This window comes from Melozone crissalis, unplaced genomic scaffold (assembly GCF_028551555.1).
Source record: "Melozone crissalis strain CALT ecotype California unplaced genomic scaffold, PUWL_Pcris_2 ptg000005l_1, whole genome shotgun sequence".
NCBI lineage: Eukaryota > Metazoa > Chordata > Aves > Passeriformes > Passerellidae > Melozone > Melozone crissalis.
The window spans coordinates 55,006,360-55,027,439 of record NW_026535783.1 but is presented as its reverse complement, the minus strand read 5'-3'; the positions used below and the strand labels follow the sequence as shown (position 1 = coordinate 55,027,439).

The window sequence follows — 21,080 nt, the reverse complement described above, 5'->3', positions numbered from 1 at the left end:
TTTCTCAAAAAAAAAAATATCCTATTTTTAAACAGCATTGCAAAGCTTAAATAAATGTGCTATGAAAGGAAAATCATCTTCTCTGCAGAAGCAAAAGCAAAAATAGAAATGTCAGTCACTACTCGAACTGTCTGAACTGTTAGAAGATGAACTTTTTTCCTTTCGTCTCTTCTTTTTCTCCTTTTTATGATGCTTTCCTTTCTTTGATTTATGCTTTTTCCCCTTTTCCTTTTCTTTTTTGTGTGATTTTTGTTTTTTTGACTTCGGCTCATCCTCTTCTGCTGAACTTGATGAGGAAGATCTAGTAAAAAAAATGCAGATCAATATGTAATTAAAGAAGGAAAATTACACATAATAATTTAAGGTGTCAGAATGTTTGTAATGTCACAAATTGAATTTGGTGTAGAATTTGTACAGTAGCATCCACTGGAAAGCTTATGATATCTGAGTCTGCATGTTTAACTTAAATGATTACTTTTCTAATACAACTTTCATGCCACAAAAGCAGTATGTTGATAATACAGATAAAAAATAATGGAATAGGCAAGTTGTGTGGGCTTTTAGTTTTTGAGAAAAGAAAAGACCAAGAGTACAGTCCATCAAAAAATAAAGTATGACAACAAGGTAGAGCTTCTGTTTTTTAAATATCACATGATCAGTAACAATGCTAATTAATGCCTTCAGATATGTCTCTGATGATGCAAGAATCTGAGAGAAATTGTTATGAAAAATTTTTATGTACTTGCAGCTCATACTATGGGTCTCTAACCAGCAATGATGAGTGATTACATACAAAAATAAACTATGAGGACAATAAGTCATTAAATATTCATGAATGCTAAAGAGGGGAGTTTTATGCTATTGTTTACTTGATTAACTATTACTTGAATGTAAAGAAAACTGTTATAGATAACTATGTAGTTGTTGGCTTTTGCTATTATATATGGGCTTTTGCAAATTACTTTGATATAGTACAGTTTGTAATCTCTTTTTAACTGCTTTTTATATAGTATAATTTGTGTAACCTTTTATGGGTAATACCCTAATCCCTGTGTACATTGTATATTTTAGTGTGACAGATATATATTATAGTTTAAGCTTTCACAAAATATTAAAATAGAGGCTATGTGCTTGTGCTGTATATTATAACCTTGACTTTTGCAGAAGTAATTGTAGTTGTGAAATAGTAATTAATGCCTTTATTATTTTAACTAATTGACAATGGTGAAATAGCTAATATTAATTGAAAATACTTGTAAAAATGGCCAAAACATCTGTATGATAAGATAACATTGAAAAGAACCAGGCAAATAACACTGGAAGAGCAAGGAGAAATCTACCACCGACCCTTTGACTATTAGTAGCTGTCAAACCACAGACCAAGGGGCCTTGTGAGAAAATAAAATACAAGACTCTCTAAGTCACATCTGCATTGTGGCACATACTCTAAGAAGATGTGGCCAGGAGTAGAACTAAGCTAAATAATTCCTGGAGCATGTAAACTCAAAGGAACGTTTAATCTTCATGAATATGCCTTTGACCAATGCAATGAAAAAATATGTAACAGAAGTTGTTATAGTTAACCACATGCATCTGGCTATGGCTGTGCACCCAGCGCTGTTACTTTTGCTTTATCCCTTATTAAACTTTAAAAAAATTTAAAGAGTAAGACTTGTTTATCACAAAACTGACAACCAGATTGACTCTTTTCTCTTCTACTTCTTCACAACTGTAAGGGCTGTCTTCAAAAGTGGAAGTTTAAGCTACACAATGTAAATAAGGAAAAAAAAATGCAAATACAACAAGTATTAAATCCTTTTTCTTTGTTTTGGAGGGACATCTTCTTGTGGTCTTCATATACATTTTACAGTTTATACCTTCCAGTGCAATTCCTGGCATATTGTCTTATCAATTATCTTAACGACGAAACATTAATTTCATCTATAGTCTCACTTTAAAAATGGAAAAAAACCTCAAAAAACCAAGTCAGTCCACAGGCCAGAACTCAGATCCACAATACATTGGGGTATTATGACATTTTCCTCTGAAACTGGAGTAATACTGTTTTTAGGCTTCTATGTTAACAGGTACACTAACACTCAACACCTGTTCAGTACTAGAGAAGTTTCCCTTTTGATAACAGCGAGTTACTCAGAGCACATGTGTATGCCTGCAGGTGTGCTTACACCTGCATGTCTGCACACAAAGAACCCTACAGTCCCTGAATTTCAGAGAGCCTTCTCCGCGCTGGCTAGGCTGGGGACCAACCGCACAATCCTCCTGACTTGTTCTTTTCTCATCACAGCTTGCCTAGAGTTGGACGGTCAGGGGCAGTTCTGCTTTCTCTGATCTGCAGATCTGCAGCTTGCTAGAGCTTTCAAGACTCCTATGATCCTGACTGCACAGCAGAAAGCCTGTAACTCCACCACTAATCTAAGAACATTTACCTTACCATTACCTTACCATTACCTTACCATTAGTCAGTTCTCACTGGAAAACAGAAAACTTTTCAAATGGAAGAAGTACTTGCAAATAATGTTGCATCAATAGAAGCAATATTTCCTGACAAAACACAAGTATCAAAAATATTTCTAAAGCTGTGTTTTGAAATTAAAAAGGTGTGTGAAGGTTACCTTTTCCTTGATCTTTTTAATTTTGTTTTCTCTTTGCTTTTTCTTTTTTGTTTCTTTTTTTCTTCCTCTTCATTTAGATCTATAGGTAGAAAGTTAAAGTTTAGAAAACACTTGTCTGAATTAAGATCAGCATTAAAAAGTAGCTTCAATGGCAATGTCAAGTTACTAAAAAATTCTTGTTAAAAGGCTTTCTTTTCCTTTCCCCAAATTTTGGTTTGTATAGCAATTTCAGAAATATATTGCAGTAGCAGCAGGACTTTTATACACAACTTACATTGTATTGACATTGATCTATGCACTAAGAATGAAGGAAGGCCTGTAAAATGTAGCAAAAAGACCTTTTTCTATACATTTATACCAGATTCAGGTTTTCATATCTGTTCTTTATCACAGAAAGGGTGATAAAGTACTGGAATGGTCTGTCCAGGGAGGTGGTGCAGTCACCATCCCTGGATGTGCTGAAGATTGGATGTGGCTCTCAGTGTCATGGTTTAGTTGAGGTATTAGGGCATGGGTTGGACTCATTGATCTTGAAGGTCTCTTCCAACCTAGTCATTCTGTGATTCTTCTGTATTTTAACAGTTTTGACATTTAACATACATGTCCAAGTCTGAAAACTAGAACAAATAAAATAATATTCTGTCAGGCATCCCTGAGTTACTTCCACACATCCCTACTTCATGCTTCACAAACAGCAATGCCATAAGTGAGACACATTTGAGTTAATTGTCAATGTACTGCCTACAGAAACCAGCAAAAGACTCTCCCCTCATCTGGTTGTGTCTGCCCCCTGTCCTAATGCTCTGCAGTGTGATATCATGATTTCACATTTCACTTACAAGCAATGTTTTTATGACATTGATGAAATTTCTGACCTTAGATTTTTATATACCAGTTCAAAAAGTACTTTTGAACTCTCCAAAAGGCAAATCTACCACATAAATACACATTCAACTAACAGGAAAATATTGCCTTTACAATTTATCCTTAAAAAAGATAGCCAATTTTGAGTATTTCATTTTATTCCTATGACCCTTTCCATAAAGTCTGAATGCTGGTGTGGTTATTCCTTTGCTACAATAAACACAAATTATTGGTCTGTATGTTATGGAATGGAACTTGAAATAATTTAGTATTAATAAAAGAGCAAACTACCTTTGGAGCAATGAAAAAACATGAATGATAATGAGTGAACAAGCAGTATTTTTTAAAGAAAATAGTGCAAAATCTTGAGATGAGAAAATGGCAAAATTCCACCTGGATAACTGACAGATACACATCTCCTTACAATATACACAGCAACCACAATTTGCAAAAGAACATATAATAAAAACAGGAAGATTAGAAGATCAAGTAAACAGCTGTTTTTTCCTGGAGATATCCATCTTCAATAAGCTTAGTACTGAAAAAAACCCAACCTTTGCATTCAAAAGTACATAGTAAGTGGTAAGTATTTTTTCCAAAGAGACTTTTTCCAAGAATGTACCATTGCAGTACCAATTCAACAATCTTGATAAACAGCCCATCCATTTCTTTTGAAGTGTACAACTAACTATAGGGTTCTATCTGCCCCTTTTCCTTTCTAAATAGCATCTTCAGTAGGAACTAAACGTCAGCGCATACAAGAGCAAAAGAACAAAACATAATGAAAAACAGAAGGGCTGAGGAGAAGAATGTTCATTCATTTAAAACACGCTTAGGTGAAACTCCCCTTCTTTCTTAGGTGCACAATCTCTTTTGAGTCCAAATTCAAATTAACTCAATATCTGATAAACAATTCATCTATTCTTATTCTGACAAGGAGTTGATACTTAAGAGCTTCCAGATATAGAACAGTACTTCTCAAAATATGAATGACTGAATTCCAGTCTACTAGCTGTTTCAGTCAAAATCCTACTTAGAAACTGGAGAGAAATTCAAGTGTCATATTTCTCAGTCGTTAGAAGATGTTTAAACTACATGTCATAATCAAAAGATTAACTCAGAACACTCATGTTATTTTCTTCTAAGTAGCTTCTTTGTAAAAGATTAATTAATCTCTTGTATTTAGGAGCCCCTTTTGAGATATTCCAAACAGGTACATTAATAACTCTAGACGGAATTAATCATAATACTACAAGAGTGTGTGTGTATCAAACCTCTGAAGTCTAAACACATAAAGTAAAAGACCTATATTTTTAAATCACAGGCTAAAAGAACTAAAAGTAGTTATCAAAAAGGATAAAATGAGAGTCCCTGCACATCAGAAGACTACTATCCAAAACCCAAAAAAAACACCTTACTCTTTTTTTCACGCATGGCTTGTAATCTCTGCAGTTCCTCTTCCTCGCTGTCCTCACTGCTAGTGCTGCTAACGTCTAAAACAATATCTCTTTGAGGATCTACTCGGAGGAAGTTTCGACATTCAAACGTCAGATGACCAGCTGAACAAAATAAATATACAGAAAGAAAAATTACACTTTATCAAAAAAACGTCAAAAACGTTGATTTTTGTATTATTCAGTTTTGAGAAGTGAAAGGAAAAAAGGCAGGCTGTGATCTGTGAAAGGGGCAGGAGAAAGCTCACTTTGAAAAACTCTCCAAGAATTTGACAGGTTGTACAAAGCACTATTCAATAGTGCTTTACGGCCTCTCTCCTATTCTGCTAATTTGAAGATTTTTTCTAACTTTAGGTTCAATTTTTTAATAATCTTAGGTATTTCTTAAGAAATTACCTAAAAATACAGCATGAAATATTTCAAAAACTAAGTCAGTGTTGCATTGCTTAACTCCCTCTAGTGAAATTGCAGAATCATATTTGCCCATGAGACATAATCTTTAACAGCCAGTACTTAATACTGACTAAACTACTGCCTGACCAGTATTTTTAGTTTTCTAAGTTGCATCTTTATAATCATGACCAGCTAGAAGCCTTGTGCTGAATACACCCATTGAAATAATTTTAAAAAGTGAAATTTAAAAAAAAGGAAGATATGGTTTGGGAGACACATTAATTCAAGTAGTAATTGAAATAAGCTCATGTTCTTAGTAAGGATGATGACAAACTACCTACACCTTCAAGACAGAGATTTTAGAAACATATAAACATGGATCATATGATATGACTACAAATTTTCTTCTCTTTCAGAAAGCTTCTGATACTTGCTGCATGTAGAAAGAAAGCACTAAATCTGTATTTATATCCACTTTCTTTGAAAGAACAGATACACAAAGCAAGTAATTGACAAAATTTGTTGCAAAAGCCTGAAGAGAAAGAATGAAGAAATTTTTTTTCCCAATGTAACACTCATATAAAAAACCCAAACAGCTTAACTCACTGTGCTAAAAGTTCAAGACAATTCAGTACAAAACAGTGTCTGTTCATCCAAAATTCTAAAAATAAGAGTCAGTGATTAAAAATTTGAAATCTTCACTAAGACCTGTCTCCATTAATCAGGAAAGTAGCCACAGACATGTACAATCAGTGCATAATCCAAAGCATGAGCTAAATGCCAACTGCAGAAACTGTAAGCAATAAAGGTAGCTGTTTCTTGAAATATAAAATGCACACGATAGTATTCTCTTAGAATAAAAGTTTATACAGATTTTAAACTATTTTTTCTGGTGAATTAGATTGTACTTAACTTCAACTGAAATGCCTGCCTCTTTGCAGTCAGATTCAGAAGAAGCACAAGTGCACATCTCAGTACATATCAAAAAAGATGCTTTCATTTCAAAGTTTCTCAAGTAATTGCATTGAAATGTTGCACATATGAATATAATAGCATAATTTTTTTGCTGAGACACTCAAAGAGCATTGATAACTGTGAGAAACCAGAGAACAAACATGAAATAAACAGAAGAATGATAACATAGTAATTTAAACTGACAAATGCCTGGGCAACAAGGGAGAAGAATACTTCTTTGCTTTTTTCCCCCTCTCCTCAAAAGGCAGTTCCAACCAACATCGTAAGCTGAAGAAAACACTGTAACTTTATATTGCTTATTACAGACTTACGGTAGCCACACTTCTTGCATCCAGCTCTGATATTATCCTTATTTCCTCCTGAAAGAGAAAATTTCACCAATTAGGTGCTGCTGAGGAGAACCTTCAAGTTTCTTTCAAATGTGGCTTGATAATGTCAATACACAGCCAGAAGTGATCACCCCTCACGAGTATTAAGTACACCAAGATCTCTTTAAAAAACTGCATTTCTAAGGCTACTTTTCTGTGCAGTAATCTACCAGAACACACTTAACTAATTTAAACTGCTAAAGATCATTTGGTCTTGCAATATTTATTGCCAAATCCTAATTTGATTTATTGTGACCTTTCCACTTGTTTAGTTACAGTAATAGACATCTAACATTCCAGTGATCTGTAGTACACAATATAAATTCTAGTAGTGCAAGGATGTTGACAGGTATTCACTGGAAACTCTGAAGTGATTTATATTTAAATAACAAGAATTGACTTAACAAGGCAATTAAAAAGACCAAACCAAATCAAAAATCAATCCTTGAAAACAAAGAAGGAAATTAAAAAGTCAACAAATTGTTAAATTATTCTGAATTCAGACAACATGACCAAACACAAAAAACGCAAGAAAGCAAATGTGTAAGAAAGTGAAGACAGTAACAGTAAAGTTTGGATTCTAAACAGAGAGAAGGATCTGAATAATGCAAATTATAGGTATTGAAAGTGTGTGATTCTGCCGTGTGAGACAACAGTTAAGTTAAATAGACACAGTAGGACACAATGCAGGAGAAGCACCAGGGATTTACCCCACCCCCCAACAGGTCAATCTTAATTGTAATCATTTAAGCCATTGGTAATAAAAGTGACAACTGAATTCCCAAAATCAAAGGATGCCATTCTATCTCCCAACTGAACACAGCAGAAACACCCCAGCACCTTAAGCAGTCATATACTAGCAGAAACTGAGTACATCAGTCCCATTAATTTAAACTATGACTTACTGAAACAAGCACTGTCTTTAAAAAATTCTGCTCAAAATAACAGAAACCTTCAAACCGCAAGCTGAAAAAACTACCTTGGAAACTTGGACAGCTCAGGTGTATGCCTTAAAAGAGTGTTGGAAAGCCAAGCAACAAAGATCCATACATTCCATTATAATGGATTATTTCCTGCAGATCCCAAACCCTTAATATTACACATCCCCTTCAAGGTCAGCAGTGTTCAGGTCCTTGTTTTGTGACAGTCCCTTTGTTAGAAGGACACCCACAAGTGAGATAAGGAGGTAGGGAACACAGAAGAAGAGTCACAAAATAAAAATCAAAAGCATACCAATGCCATGTCACATCAGAAAAACAATCAAGCCAGCATTTACTTGTTCACCACTCCTTGGGACAAGAAAACAAGATCATCCAAGCCACCTACTTTGTCCTAATTTTCTGAAGTATTTCTGAGTTAACTCCAACCCCACTGCATAGCTGACCCATAGGTAAAAAAAGATTTGGTATTCCAGCCAAGGGAGGTCAGTACACCCATGTGCACCCTAGAGAAATCTGCAGTGTAAGTCAGGATCTCCAAAAGAGACACCCAGCAGATAACAAGAATGCAAATATTGTCACCAAATATTCCTATGAAATTCCTAGGACTGACATTTTGTTATTGTTTTAGGCTTTAAATAATAATGTTAGAAGCAAGGGTTTAGACTAGATGAAACTTTAGCCGACTAAGAGCAAACTCATTGCAAGAAGCTTCCTTTCTCACTCCTTCTTCTTCCCTCATCTTAATTCTCAAGACAATAAATGGCACAAAACTAAGGACTTCATTTGTTCAGTGGAGCATAAGACTGAAAAGAAAACCTTTGGAAACCTTTGAATGCAAACACGTCTTCCTCAAAACTTCCTTCTAGAATGGGAACAAGCTTCTGAAGACCTTCGTCTCATCAGAGAAGCAGACCACCAAAGCTCAGGCCTGCTCACCTGCTCCCGAACCACTCACTCCCGGTTTTTCAGGGCAAGAAAACCCTACGGAGCAATGGCAATCGCGTTCAAATCGCGCAGGTGTTTCTGCCTGCCCTGACTCACAGGCACAACCTACTGGGACACAAGCACTAACCCAGAACGGCAGCGGAGGAGAAAAGCCCAGTCTGACAACCAGCTAACCTCAGAGGAGGCCATGAGAACGCAGCGCTGGGTCACACAGGAGCTCGGGGAGGGGCCCCGCAGCCACAAGAGGACTCGCCCGCAGCGCTGCCCCTGCCCAACGCGGCCACGGCCCCATTCCCATCCCCATTCCCATCTCCATCTCCATCCCCATCTCCATCTCCCAGCCGCTGCCCCCGGCAGAGCGGACTGGAGCAGTGCCCGCCGCCCCCCGCACGCTTCCCTGTGCTGCGCACAGCTGCGCGCCGTCCCCGCGCAATTGTCCCACTTGTCCACCGCCCCACCGCTCGTTCCCGTTCCCGTTCCCGTCCCCAAGCTGCCGGGCGGAACCGGCCGGCACTGCCCCTGCCCAGGGCAGGCGCCCCTCACCCGGCAGCGCCATCGCGCCGCTCTCTCCCGACTGCACCGGCCCGCACGCACAGCGACGCCTCTCCCCGCCGGAAGGCTTTCCCGGCGCACTCCCGGACCGTACCACTCCCAGGGAAGGCAGGGGGCCTCAGCACCTCTAGGGCGCGAGCCACGGTGGGGGACCACAGATGTGTGGAGAAACCTTCGGGTCTTTCCCACGACACATTCTTTCTCAGTGAATCTCGGAGAGGCTCCGGCCGAGGACTCATTCCTTCGTCCTTTCTTCCGGCTTGTGCAACTTCATCCCCCTCTTCTCCGAACTGCGTACGGGCGCCCAGGATGTCGGGCGGCTCGGGGCGGTAGGAAGTGTCGGAGGCGAAGGGGGTCCCGCGTCGGTCGCTGGGGAGGGCTCACCGGCCGGGCCGGTCTTTTCCTCACCATGAGCAACATCTACATCCAGGAGCCGCCCACCAACGGGAAGGTGAGGCTTGCGGGTTGAAATCCTGAAGAAGTTGTATGTTGCTGGGTTATGGGGGGACAGCGAGATGAACACATGGTGATTGGGGGTGGCGAGGTCGTTGTTTCTGTGGCGGATTGGTTTGGTTAAAGTTACTTCTTTGATGCTGCTGGAGTCAAAGCATGAGGCGTGATGCATGATGTCTGGAGACATACAACAGAGCAGTCCTCGGAGACGTAAAATAGAGGAGTCCTCTATTCCCTATTGTATCTTACCTCGTTAATTTTGTTATGAACTCTCACTGAATGTAATGATGTTCCTTGTAAGAGTTATACCTTTGGGTATTTATGGGTTTTGGTTTTTTCCCATGTTGTTTCGTTTTAAAAATGATAAAGGGTATCTTAAGTTTCTATAAAGCATCAGCCATGTTATGTTATGAATGTTATGTATATTATTACAGCTATATTATACATCTTTGTTATACTTTATATTTATAATATTGATTCAGAGCTGTATCTCAAGTTCTGGAAATGCTAGTTAGAACTAACAGTAGCTACCTGATGCACTTAAATATATGTCAGTCTTACAAATATAACAAATTCAGATTTATTTTTTCAGGCAGATATACTTTTTGATCAGTCACTAAGTTACAATAAAACTGAGGCTGCATTTATCTGTATGTTTGTAGGTTTTGCTGAGAACTACAGCAGGAGAGATAGATATAGAATTATGGTCAAAAGAAGCTCCAAAAGCATGCAGAAATTTCATCCAGCTGTGTATGGAAGGTAATGAATGAATGGGATGAGAGTTGTTGAAATTAATTTCTGTGCCATCTTTGGTCCCTTTCTGTAAAATGAAAGTTGTAATTATGTTTTGGCTTTAATATGTTAATAAGTTTATTTCTGTTTAGGAATTACTAATTAACAGTCAGACAATGTTCTTCAAGGTTGCCAATGAAGCTGGTGGAGAAAAAAAAGTAAAAATTTTGGATGGTTTTCTCAAATTAAGCTGACAACATGGTATTGAAACATTGTCTTTCAGAGTCCTGAGAGGCCTACTTCCAGCAAATATCGACAAAGTATAGCAACTTCAGTGTGTGAATGAAATGACAGTGATGCAATATTGAACATTCTCCAAAATTCTCATTTCTGCATCACAATTTACACTACCTTTTTTTTTTCTGTGAGTGCTCCTAATGTTTCAGTTACTGTATTTTTTTTGTTGCTAAAAGCTCTGTAAAACTTTTCACTGAAATGGTGAGTACCAGAATGATAAGCTCCCTACTGAGAAAACTGGAACAAAAATCTGTGAAAACTTAATACCATTATATGTTTTCTAACTTGCGTTATTTTCCCATTTACGCATTTGTAGAATTATGAAGAGTTCCTTTAGCCTTCATCTGTTAAACAAAAATAGCAGTCTAGGCTTTGTGCCTCCAGCACAGATCCAGTCTGTTTTGTCCAGTCTCTTTTCCCTAATTTTGAGACTTTTTGCAATGGTAAAAGAATTCCTTAGCCCATGATAAAGGTTCATGTATACTCAGTGGGCTTTATTTGCTTTCTGATTTTTTTTTTAATTGCTGCGTAGCATCTTGTGCTTGGTAATACATTTAAGTATTTCTCATTAATATCCCAGCATATAACCATCCACGACTGTGTCTAGTTATGCTGCAACATTTGCACACCCTACTTTGTTTTGCAGCATGCTGCAGATTTATTTTTTATTATTGTTATATCAACCAGGGTTTTGGTTCAGGTAATTTTTTCTTTTCATTCCTTTTGTTTTCTTATGATCTTGTAACCTCTGTCAGATAAATAGATAGATAAAAGAAGATAACTTAGTAAAATGTACCACATATTTCATTCTGCAGAAATATTGGTTTAGGTACAGTATAGTAGTATAGGTGATGAAAAGTGTTCTATGCTGGTGAGTGAAAGTGTAAATCATCTGTATATGGGTATTGCTAATGTTGCATGTGAGATCTCGTCCAGGATAGAGCGCAGTATTTCTAGTTCTCCTTTTAAATTGGTGTATTTTGATAGTGTCATTACAGTAATAAAAACTTCAAAGCTGAAAATACTGTAATTCCTCAAAGTCGTCTTGTCAGTGATGGGCAGGATTTTTTGCAAAAGAAACATGTGACACCACAGGATGCGATCTCGTAAGTCTGTGGAGAACAGAAGGGAACCAAATAGAAGCCAACAGTGGAATCTAGTTTCAGTATTTGCTTTCTGGAACTTCAGTCTCTGGACATCTCTGCATGATCTATATCAAAGTTTAATATCTTATTCTTTTTTCATTTTTTTAGAGTATTACAATAACACAATATTTCACAGAGTAGTGCCTGGCTTTATTGTGCAAGGGGGTGACCCTACTGGTACTGGATCAGGAGGAGAGTCGGTCTATGGAGCTCCTTTCAAGGTGTGTATCTATAACTTACACATTAATTTGTTTGGTATCCTCTACCCATTGTTCTTCCTATCAAGTTCTGAAAAATCAAATCTTATATGAAAGCATACATGTGCAGTAGTTGCCTTCATGTGCTGCTTCAGTGTGTTTGAATATGCTCTTCTAAATTGAGAGTTCTTAGACCCAGCTATGCTGGTATAATGATAAACCTGGGGGCTCAACAGCTGTGTTCTGTTCTGCCTGTTTTATTTCAGGTGGGCAGGCACCTTTAATTTGTGACTGAAGTTGCAAAGCCTATTTCTGGCCCTTCCACCTTCTTGCTGCTAGACTTTTACATCTAGCATGAACCTGAGGTTTGTGGGAGGGAATGGTACCTGAGCAGAGAACAAAGCAAAAATTACCAATATTGTAGTAGCATTGCTGCTTCAAAGTAGTGTTATCTCAGTATTGCAGTGTTTAGCATTGTGATATTACAGTGGTATTCTTCATGTTCTCCTTGCTTTGAAAGGAGTCCTATTTTGTCTTCTTAATTCCAGAAAATGTTCTTCCTATGGATTTCTGCATTACTCTACTATTACAACCTGTTATTGCACCATTAGTAACCTTACATGAATTAGGATTTAAATTCATTTTTCACATAAATACAGTAATTGTTGTCAAGAATAGTATTTTTGCAAGAAATGTATGAAATGCAGTTACTTTTTGAAATGTTTTTTATTTTCTTAATATTAGGGGGATAACAAATGCAAATAAAAACAATGAATAACAATTGATTTTTAGGCAATGAGTGAAAAAAGATAAAATTAACAAGACAGAACTTAGAATTTTTTTAATTAGTAATGTGTCTTTCTGTTACTGATATTTAGTTTTTAATTTTGTTTGTGGTGTGTTTATGGTTTCTTTTGAAGATTGTTCATTTGTTTGCATTATTATAGGCACTAGGGATTAGAAATACTGACTAAAAATAATTTTTGCCACTCATAGTAGGAACTTTTAAATATAATTCTGGTACTGAGTTCCAAAATACTTGGGATTTATTACTGCCTGAACTCAAAAGAAAACTAGTAGCATTTTTTTTCTGTGTGTGCCTGCTGATGTAAGTGATCTCACTCCTATCTCCTATCACGCTGCAGCTAAAGGAGTGAAAAGATAGTTTTATACTGAAGTTGTTCTCTTTTCTGTCCTGCCTTTACCAGGATGAGTTCCACTCACGATTGCGATTTAATCGAAGAGGACTTGTTGCTATGGCCAATGCTGGGCCCCATGATAACGGGAGTCAGTTTTTCTTTACATTGGGTCGCGCAGATGAGCTTAACAACAAGCACACAATCTTTGGAAAGGTCTGTTACATGTATTGGAGTCCCAGTTTAAGTCTGACAGAAGCTGCTACAAGTTTCTCTGAAGGCCAGTTTGGTATTGTTTGCTGCTATGTGCATTTGAAATTTATTTTAGTGCTTCTATGCTCTCTCCATTCTCTTTGTTTCCTATATCTGGCAGAAATCTGTGGATTGTTCCTGTTATTATCTGTTTTGCTGTTGTTATTCTTCTAGATTGTATTTTCATCTTGTGCTGCCTTTAAATAATCTTATTTGTATTATTATGCCTCTGTTATTAATCGGTTCATCTAATACTAATGACATGTTAGAAAATTCCGTTTGGAATTAATTTGATTCTAATTACCCAAGAAAAGTCAGGATGATGAAAAACATGAGATGAATTTGCCACTTTCATGATTTACTTAAAAGAAAATAAAGCAAATCTTTTTTTATTTCAGTGGTTTTCGTTTTCCTGTTTTATAGCTCACAGTAACACTTCAACATCTTCATCTGCCTAAATTCTCAAAACTACCTGTATTCCTTTAACTTTTCCCATTAAATTCAAAAACCCAAACTTTTGTACATTGTACTTGCTGTCTTTTAGAAGTCTTACATGCTTACGATATTTCCTATAGCAGTTGTACTTACAAAATTTTTTACATAGTAATTGCCTTGTATTTTGCAGAATAAATAACACAAATTACAGTCATGAACTTTCAAGCCTTTCTTTGTAAATTTGCCAGGTTACAGGGGATACAATATATAACATGTTGCGCCTGGCTGAAGTAGAAGTTGACAAAGAAGAGAGACCTCTCAGTCCACACAAAATAAGAAGCAGTGAGGTGAGTATGTTCTGTTTTGAAATGGGACATTCTGAAATTCTTTTGTGCATTGTGTTCAGAAAATTTGGCTTGTCCTTTCGCATATTGTTTTAAAATATTGAGCTACTTAATGACAAAATATTTACTAAAGGTGTGTTTAAAATACTGGTTTTTTAAACAGGTTTTGTTTAATCCGTTTGATGACATTATCCCACGACCAAACAGAAAACTGAAGAAAGACAAACCAGAGGAAGAAACTAAAAAGTCCAAAGTAAAAGGCACAAAGTAAATATATGCAACAGAAGTGGTGGTTCATTTTCTTTCATCTTTAATTTTTTATAGTTTGGCAGGTTTTTACTTCCATTTCTGCCTTTGAAGCACTTCGTTGTTTCTGGCGGGTGAGGTCTTGCAAATCTAGTTTCTCTGACTGAAATGTTACTTTGCATCTGCTGAGCTGTAACTGTTGCATACATGGTGATAGTTTGTTGAAAATACTAGAAGGTAGTTTGTCTTTCCCATGTCCCACAAAGTACAGTCATCTGACTGAGACAATGCTGCAGGTGAAACCTGCTGGTAGGAGTAACTGGGTCACAGCTCAATTGTTTGGGATTTTTTGAACTTATTTTATCAGATACCATTTCTCCCCACTGAAGACCTTAGCAAGAGGCAGACATTTTGACATGGGAAATCATAGTTTCTCTGAATGAAAATTCACAAACATGCAATAGAAAGTAGTAGAAACTCTGAAGTGGGCATGCTGTCAGTTCTGCTGCATAAAAATAGAACATGTTGCAACTGACTGGTTCCAACAGTGTGAACAATTAACTCTTGAAATATAAGTTATAGCTCATAGTTTTTTTAATTGCATTCTGTGAATGAATACACATTTGATATGTTTCTGAGCTGTCATATCTTGAAAATCTTGTGTCTTCAATGCTCCTCTGTTGAGAAAAGAAATACAACAGAACTGTCAGCTGGGAAAGCAAGTCAAGACAGGATTTCTTAATTTGTGTCTTAACTGATGCTTTGCTATCCTTGTTTTATCTCAGGAGTATAATACAACATGCTTTTCTGAATATTTATGATTTTTTGCAAAGCAAAATGCAATAGTTTCTTGGAATTGGTACATTTAGCAGGATAAAAGGCTTTTTTAAAAGGTCATGTACAGCACAACTGTAATGTATTTAAAGTTAATGGAATGTTAGTAAGACAGTATTTAAAATTTTACTAGGAATTTTCTTTTTTCTCTTAAAGAAATTTTAATCTGCTTTCGTTTGGGGAAGAAGCTGAAGAAGAAGAGGAAGAAGTCAGTAGAGTTAGTCAGGTATTGTACCAAATTATCATTATTTGTCTTTTTAACCTTTTCTGCATGTTTATGGAAAGTTTTAAAGTTTTGAGTCTTCTTCTTATGTTTATATCTTGAACAATAATAATAGCAGTTCCTTCAGTTTTTAGGATTCTGCTGTTACAGCATTTTGCAAAAACAGAAGTTTTTAGTTTTCTTGATTTTGAGGGTACCTTCAATTACTGCATGGAATTTTTACATTTCCGTGAACAAAAAGTTTCATAGTATAAATCTATTTCTGCTGTTTAAAAGTCATGGAAGCAATAAGTACGTTATCTTTTTCAAGTCCTTTATTTATGATTGCAGTTACATGGTAAAATACTTGAATACTGAGGATCATTTTAAAAATTTCCAGCACACGCTTAGCTCCATTTTCTTACATATATTCATCCATCTGTGAGCAAAGTGAAGTGTGGTTATTGTGGAGAAAATAGTGCATTGTCATAATTTAATAGTGCACCATAGTGAAATGTTCACATTCCAGGATTGCATGTGTAATCTTTGGTCTAACATTTCCTTCCCTGATTTGGCATTTAAATAAGGCTAGTTTAAAATTTTCTTAAATAAATTTCTGATTTCATTTCTACTGCTGACCAAGCTCTTTCCTAGATTTCTAGGCTTTCTACAGTACCTCACCACTTCAGTTAGTGATCAGACTACATGGTCCTGCATCCTGTAGCACATTAGTGAAAAAACAGTTGTTAGTCCTCAGAAGTTAGCTAAAATACAAAAGGAAAACAGTGAATAATGATGGACAATATTATAGTAATGTGTTATCAGTCAGAATGATAGTAGAGATTTATTACAACAGCAGCTTTAACTACTTTTCTTTTTTTTTTTTCAACTTACCGGTCAAACAAAGTTTACTTGTTTAGCTTAATATGTTCATCTACTGTTTTGCTCTTTCTGTTTATCTGGCTTATAATACTGGGTTTGATTCAGTTGCCTGGACTTCCTTTCTTTTCATGCCAAATACTTGGTTTCAGCTTAAAATTGTCTAAATAGAATGCTTCTTTCATTATAAGCCGAGTTCCAGTGTTTTAAGGCTCTCTTTCAACTCAGCCTCAAAGTCTCATCTGCCTATTTGTGCTGACTAAATTCTGCATTGGTTGTGGCTAGATAATTAACCATAACAACTCTTTATGAAGAGTTTATCTTCATTCTTTGTACCAGAATAAAGCCTTCTTTTTGATACCTCATTGTTTGTTCATAATAGGCCTAGATCAGTGTGTCTAGTTCTGGTCATTATCTTAATCTGTTTAAGTTGAAGTACATGAATATCAGCACTAACTTGCATTCTCTGTTTTTGATAAGAAAAATGGAGGGTCAAAGTTGTTATTGAGATCCTTGAATCCACAAAATCCTATGAGCTTTTTGTGGGTGCTAGATGCAGTAAGTCTTGCTTGTTTAAGAAGGGCAGAGAAGTTCTGGGTGAAACCCCTCAAGCTATGAACCAGATCAAGGCTGTTAGTGCAGTCGGGGATTTGGCTGTTGATCAGTGTAGCCTTCGGTGCCCAAGCTGCTCATTGTCTGTACCTGTTTGGAGCACAGCCCCACCACCACTCCAAACACACCACCCCTTCCTTAATGAAGGAATTATCTTTTCATGTTGCTGAATGTGTTAGTCTTTGTTTTCTACATAATAAAAAACTGCAGTTGCATTTAAATGGCTAAGATTTTGTCCACATGTCTAATGTGTTCCCAAAAGCATTAAACAATGCATCTGCAATGGAGACATTCACAGTACAGGTCACAATACAGACTGTTCCTTTAACAGAGATTTTCAGTCTGATTTTTCTCTGAAAATTAAGAATATTTTTTTCAGATTAGCATGTAGAATGCTTTCTAGCTGCAGTCTTTCTGCCTGAAGACCTTATGTGTTAGATTTATTTGACTCCTTATGTCAGTAAATGATTCTTAAATTATGTGTTCCAGACTGATGTATAGCAGTTAGTTAATTTCTTTTTTTTTTCTTAGGGATCTAATTAGTGTAATTAATAAGTACTGTTTTATACATGGTGGTTCTTTCAATTGTCATGTGTCATTATTGGGAAGTTAAGTTCTTACCCCTTTATTCACTTAAGTGTATATGTGCTAGACCTACCATCTTTATGATGTGTAATGATTGTACATGACTAAACAATATCTTTTTTTTCCTCTCTCTCTGTCTTTAAAACTAAGTGCACTGCTATTGCAAAAATAAATCTGTGGAGTCAGTTTGATGTTTCTCTTTCTTCTGTTCTTAAAAGTGTTTATGCTTACTGGATAGACTAAAGCTAAAACGAAACAAGTTATGTTTTTCTTACCATAATCCTTTTTCACTATCTAACCTCTTAAACTGAAATGAATAATAACTTTTTTCTTTTAACAGAGCATGAAGGGAAAAAGTAAAAGTAGTCATGATCTCCTGAAGGATGATCCACATCTTAGCTCAGTTCCTGCTGTCAAAAGGTTAGTATGTGATTTCCAATTTCTAGAACAGATCTACTTTCAATATGTTATACCCAATTATGCACTTGTATACTCAGGAGAAATGTCAATTCACGTTACTATTTAAAAAATTAAGAGTGCCAGTGCAAGATCGGATCAAATATTTCTCTAACTGACTAAGCTGTCACCACCACTGGCCCTCAGTGGATGCCCAGTAAAGAGTGAAAGCCGTGTAAATGTAAAGTTTATCTGAGTAGTTGCTCAGCTTCCTCTCAGGTTTCACCTCAGAGAACTGTCAGGTTTTGATGTGGTTCCTCTATTTAGTAACCTTTAATAGAGCTCTTCTCAAAGTGTATATTAAGTCTTTTGTAACATTGTTTCAGTTCACAACGTCCTCTTCACTACCAGAGGAAGTATCTCCCCTTTTTGTTCTGAACCTGAATGCTACTAGTGGCATTTCGTAAGTTCTAACTCACATTCTGGAAGAGACAGTGAGCTGACAGCCCCTTTTATACCTCTCTTTACCACAGTCCTTTCTTACTCCTACTATCTCTTTCATAGCCTAAACTTTTAAAGATACTTAAATTTTCTTCATGTTGAAGATGTTCTTTGCTGTGTTTATTCTAGAGGATTGCTTTTCCCAACCTTCTAACCCTGCTTATGCTTGAAAATATCTTTTTTTTTTCCAAATCTAAAGAACAAGCAAAATATCAGGTTAATCATAAATCTGCATGATTTAATAAACTCGGTTTTCTTATCTAGTTTTAGTACTTTATAAATTCTGATTTTTAACCACAGTTGAATTATAAAGGGAGAAAATTCCATGAAAATATGTTAACTCCGAGAATTTGCTTATCTTAGAATCCTAGACTAGCTGGTTTGGAAGGAACCATTAAAATTTATCACATCTAACCCCCCTTTTAGTGAGCAGGGACATCTCCAGCTAGATCAGGTTGTGCAGCACCCCATTCAGCCTGGCCTTGAATGTTTCCAGGAGTGGAGCATTTACCTCCTCTCTGGGCAGCCAGCTCACCAGTGTCTCACCATCTATATCATAAAAAACATCTTCCTTATGTTTAGTCTGAATTTACTCCTTTCTGGTTTAAAACCACTACCCCTTGTTCTTTCACAACGGGCCCTGCTAAAAAGTCTGTCCCCATCTTACAGACCCATGTTAAGTATGAAAAGGCTGCATGCTATAAGGTGTCCCTGGAGTCTTCCCTTCTCCAGGCTGAACAATCGTGCCTTTCCCCGTTGGAGAGGTGATCATCTTCATGGCTCTCCTCCAGAGTCCCTCCAGCAGGTCCCTGTCCTTGCTGTGCTGTGCCCCCAGAGCTGATGCAGCCCTGCAGGTGGGGTCTCAGCAGAGCAGAGGGGCAGAATCCCCTCCCTGCCCTGCTGCCCACCCTGCTCTGGATACAGCCCAGGACACAGTTGGCTTTCTGGACTTCAGGTGTACATCATCGGCTCATGTCCAGCTTTTCATCCACCAGCACCCCCACGTCCTCCTTACTGGGCTGCTCTGAGTCCGTTCATCACCTGTCTGTATTGATATCAGCAATTGCCCTGACCCAGCTGCAGCACTTTATAAGTTAATGTCATTGATTGCAACACTGGTTGCAACACTGGTTGCAACACATCTGGAGTTTCTTTAGTGATCTTGATTACTTATTGATTGCTTTGAGCACACTTCAAAGACTTGACTTCTGAGACTTATTTAATAGTCCTTGGTTTTTCTGTAGCAAAACTTCTTTTTTTTTAATGTGGGCTAAAATGGTTCAGGGGCCCTTATTATTAGTTTGTGATAATTAACAGTGGGTGTGTTAGCCTTAGTGTGTTCAGATAGAGTTCTTTTTTAATTCACCAAGCTGTAGCTGTATAATGAATTTATTTAACTTGATGTTAAGCTTCAGTATCAGTAAAATGCATCTTCCAAAATATAAACTTGTTGCAATGAAATGCTACTAATTGTTTGATAAATGAGATCAAAAACATCTCAACTGAGTTTTGTTGGTTTTAACTGTACAAATTAGTGTTTTGCTTGAATAGCTCAAGATATGGTTAGGATTTCTCCATTGTATGAATGCTCTGGTTTTTAAGCTTTTTTAATTAGAAAAGATTGTGATAGTCAAATGATTGAAAATAATATTGATACTTTTAAGATAAATGCAAGGATGATACAAAGTAGTAAGTTTACTAAAATTTCAGGTGGCTAACATATTTTTTATTTAAGAAATGTTGGGTTTTAAATAATACTTTGAATCTCCTCTAGCACTTCAAAGTAGTTCCTTTTCTTTTTCTTTTAGTGAAGTGGCAAATGAAGAAGAGGATTTGAGTGAGGCAAGTATTATTTTTTTTTACTACTAATTCTTTGTTTTTTACTGTGGGCAGATAAGATTTCCTTTGGGGAACAAATGTTACTGTAGAGATCTTTAAGAACTAGCACAAGTCAGATTTCTGGCAAAAGTGTGAAGGCTCTTGGGTTTGGCTATTCACATCAGGGTAGAATTAGCATACTACCTGCTACTTTTATAGAAACTGATGGTATTGTATTTCAGTTAGTAGATTAGTTATATAGGAATATATTATATGGGTTGTGTACTACAGGGTGACAAACCACCAGAGTGATAAAAACCCTGAAACTGCTTCTTAAAAAATAGTTAAAATCAAGTTTGTCAATTGCAATGTTTGAAATCTTTCAAACAGGACTCTGACTCACATGCAATGTCAATTGCATGTGAGTCAGAGTCCTGTTTGAAAGATTTCTTCAAGAGAACACAAACGCAGTGAATTATTAAATTGTAGCAGTGAAATTGTATTGTTGGAGACTGTCACCTCTGAAAGACATGAGATTTGAATAGTCATGCAGTAACATTGAACTAAATACAGAGGCAGTTTAAGTACAAGAAAATTGTTGTACATGGTGCAGGTAAGCATAAGCTTGTTACCTGAAATATGTCTCTGTCTCCAACCATAGATCATGGGAGTACCTCTTTATATTGCTGTTGAGATAAGGTTGGAATATATGACTGGGACTGTAATCTCCCGTTGATCTAATTGAATCATGGAAAGTATTGTTTTCTGTATCTGTCCATCATGCACAAGTATTAACTATACTGTGTGTTGACGTAGTGGAAGTAAAGGATGAGCACAGTCTGTCTCATTCACGTGCCTAAAAAAACAATCTGCTTGCATGCTTTTCCTTTT

The 21,080-nt window shown here is 36.7% G+C and overlaps 2 protein-coding genes across 2 annotated transcripts in view; one reads left to right on the top strand and one right to left on the bottom strand.

The window, feature by feature from the left end:
- Positions 1-9,369, bottom strand: SREK1IP1 (SREK1 interacting protein 1). The gene is given in 7 exon segments (XM_054282205.1): positions 1-301; positions 2,634-2,712; positions 4,916-5,056; positions 6,631-6,678; positions 9,117-9,197; positions 9,200-9,241; positions 9,244-9,369. Coding segments are annotated over 7 exon segments (702 nt in total). The 5' UTR covers positions 9,365-9,369; the 3' UTR covers positions 1-111.
- Positions 9,370-9,453: 84 nt separating this feature from the next.
- The window catches only part of CWC27 (CWC27 spliceosome associated cyclophilin), a 94,630-nt gene continuing 83,003 nt past the window's right edge, over positions 9,454-21,080 (top strand). The window contains exons 1-9 of the mRNA XM_054282193.1: positions 9,454-9,576; positions 10,241-10,337; positions 11,861-11,973; positions 13,158-13,301; positions 14,021-14,119; positions 14,280-14,383; positions 15,353-15,422; positions 17,815-17,894; positions 20,180-20,213. Of these exons, the coding sequence (XP_054138168.1) occupies positions 9,535-9,576; positions 10,241-10,337; positions 11,861-11,973; positions 13,158-13,301; positions 14,021-14,119; positions 14,280-14,383; positions 15,353-15,422; positions 17,815-17,894; positions 20,180-20,213 (783 nt within the window). The 5' untranslated portion in view covers positions 9,454-9,534. The remainder of the gene's footprint in view (positions 9,577-10,240; positions 10,338-11,860; positions 11,974-13,157; positions 13,302-14,020; positions 14,120-14,279; positions 14,384-15,352; positions 15,423-17,814; positions 17,895-20,179; positions 20,214-21,080) is intronic.